At 33.6% G+C, this 2,764-nt stretch overlaps 1 protein-coding gene across 1 annotated transcript; it reads left to right on the plus strand.

Moving 5' to 3' along the window:
• Positions 1-643: 643 nt before the first annotated feature.
• Positions 644-1,581, plus strand: LOC122608642 (chitinase 2-like). Its single transcript, XM_043781735.1, has one exon. The coding sequence runs from the start codon at positions 644-646 to the stop codon at positions 1,544-1,546; it is 903 nt and encodes a 300-aa protein (XP_043637670.1). The 3' UTR covers positions 1,547-1,581.
• Positions 1,582-2,764: the final 1,183 nt, after the last annotated feature.

Raw genomic sequence — 2,764 nt, forward strand, 5'->3', positions numbered from 1 at the left:
TTGATGTGAAAAAGATTCCTGTAAATTATGTAACATTATGATTGAAGAGACATAGAGTGGAATTTGAACCCCTAACTTGTGTAATTATACTACATGCTTTCCACTACTAGATACATACCATTTTTTGGTTTAGAAAATTAATGTTTCACTAAATATAGTTTTGTATAATTTTATTGTACATTTTCTACCGAAGTAGCGATGTGCTTTTATCTAAAGAAAACAAATATGAAGAAACATTCAAGATTCTTATCTAAACAGCATGTATGCCAAAACAAATACCGACTCCATTATAGGCCAAAACAAAACATTCGAGGCCCAAAATTATGCACCTAGCTAGTATATTTTTAGAATGTATGCCATCGTCGTTTTCATAACAGACAGATTACAAAAACATGTAAAAAGAAGCAAAATTCTTACACTATAATCTTCACTAATGAGACAAAAAACCATAAAATTATTTACACCTTAATTGCAAAATTACCATATTTTAATTAAGGCGGTTGTTGGAAACTTGGAATGAGTCTTGATGAAAATCTACTTGCAAAGTTGTATATATACATGTACGTGTTGCAAGAAAGTTCATTCAATTCAATCATAAATCATATATAGAAACTTATACATTTACATATATATACATATAGCAATGGGCCATTGGAAGCTTTTTTTTGCTCTAATAATTGTTCTTCATGTTCATAATACTCGAATCCTTACTCGAGCTATCATATTTCGTGAATACATAGGAGCAAATTTTGAAAATGTTAGATTTTCCGATGCACCTATTAACCCGAATATCCAAGTTCATTTCTTACTCTCTTTTGCCATTGATTATACAACCGGGTCATTTCCAAAACCCACAAACGGAAAGTTTAATGTGTTTTGGGACTCGGATAACCTTGGCCCGGCTCAAGTTCTCGCGATCAAACGCCAACACCCGAATGTTAAAGTTGGGTTAAGTATTGGAGGGGACAGTGTTGGGGATAAACATGTCGATTTCACTGTTGTTTCGGTGGATTCATGGGTGTCTAACGCCGTTTCTTCCCTCACTCGTCTTATAAAACAATATAATCTAGATGGAATTGATGTAGACTATGAACATTTTAATAATGTTGCACCTAGTATATTTACACAATGCATAGGTCGGGTTATCTCAATTTTAAAAAATAATCGGGTCATTTCATTTGCTTCTATTGCGCCTTATGATGATAGTGAAGTTCAAAAACATTACATGGCTCTATGGAAGAGTTTTGGACATGTTTTCGACTATGTTAACTTCCAATTTTACGCCTACGATAAGAGGACCACTGTGGCTCAGTTTCTAAGACACTTTGATTCACAAGTGGCTAATTACAATGGGGGTAAGGTCTTGGTTAGCTTTAGTACGGATACAAGTGGTGGTTTAAAGCCATATAATGGGTTCTTTACAGCGTGTGAGAAGCTCAAGAGCCAGCGTAAGCTCAACGGTATCTTCGTTTGGTCTGCTGATAACTCGAAAGCGGATGGATTTAGGTATGAGAAGCAAGCACAGGCATTGTTAGCAAAAGCTTAATAGGAATCATGTTCGGTCAATAAAGTCATGGGTGTTTAAATTTTAGTTCAACTTTGAATGGAGTTTGTGGCAAAATGTAGTAAGCTTTGCTAGTTTAGTTAAGCTTATTTGGCTCTGTTAGTGTGTTAGTGTGAGAATTAAGTTAAGATAGTGGATATGATCCCATGCTTTAGTTTTCTATAATTATTGGATAGGATAGGGAGAATACGTATGTATGAATCACCAAATGTTTTTTACTACTTTGACCTTTTCAACTTTAGTGAAGGTATTATGTTTGTAATTTTCGTTCCCATTTAAATTTAAAACATCAACATACATAGGTGCTCATTATGTTTTTATATTTTTTCATTTGTCTAGTTCATGTATTAACTAACTTTACATTTATGTGTTTTTCTCTGCCGTCAAATAGAGATATCTCTATCTGGTCTTTAAAAGAATTGAGTAATTTTGTTGTTAATGTTATGGTTCATCAAGTTGTGTAAATTTTGTCTCAATCATATGTATTTTATAGTTGCCAAGCCCAATACCAATATTGCTACATATTTAAGCTCAAGTTAATCACTAAACTAAAATATACGCAACTTCTATAATTGATACGTTTGGATTTCTTGCATCTGAGGCTGTCGAGCTACTTGGAAGGGTTCAACGGGTCATGTAGGGTCATGTATAGTAATGTCATGACGCCACGATCGATGAATTTAGTTTTTAAACGTCTTAGTTTTGCTATACAAAAAGAAGTGGCGGCGCAGCTTGTTACCCGACTGCCTTTTATTTCTACGTAAATTAATATATTTATCAAGACTAACTAGAAAACAATACGAACAAAAAAGTGTCGTACCTCATAATGTAAAAGAAAGGAAGTCTTTAGGATTTAAGAAAAATTATTTATATTTGTTAAATCAACTTTTAATTTTTTTAATGGTTATATTCAGAGAGAGCTATCTTTTTATAACGAGGACTTTCAAAAATTTACAAATATACGATAAATATGAGTTGCCTTACAGAGTTACAGGCTTGAGTACTAAACCACTTTGGGCTTAGTTACTCTAAATCCCAAACTATTGGGTTTACACTGAGTATCTTTCCAGCCCAATCCTTTCTTATTTTATCATAGGCTTGTCAGTTGTCATCTTGAAGGTTCCAAAAGGATTCAAATGTTAAGCGATCTTCTTAAATGGGCTTCATCGTCAAATAAACAGCGTCATTCAAAGGCGGGCC

This window comes from Erigeron canadensis, chromosome 7 (assembly GCF_010389155.1).
Source record: "Erigeron canadensis isolate Cc75 chromosome 7, C_canadensis_v1, whole genome shotgun sequence".
Taxonomy (NCBI): Eukaryota; Viridiplantae; Streptophyta; class Magnoliopsida; order Asterales; family Asteraceae; genus Erigeron; species Erigeron canadensis.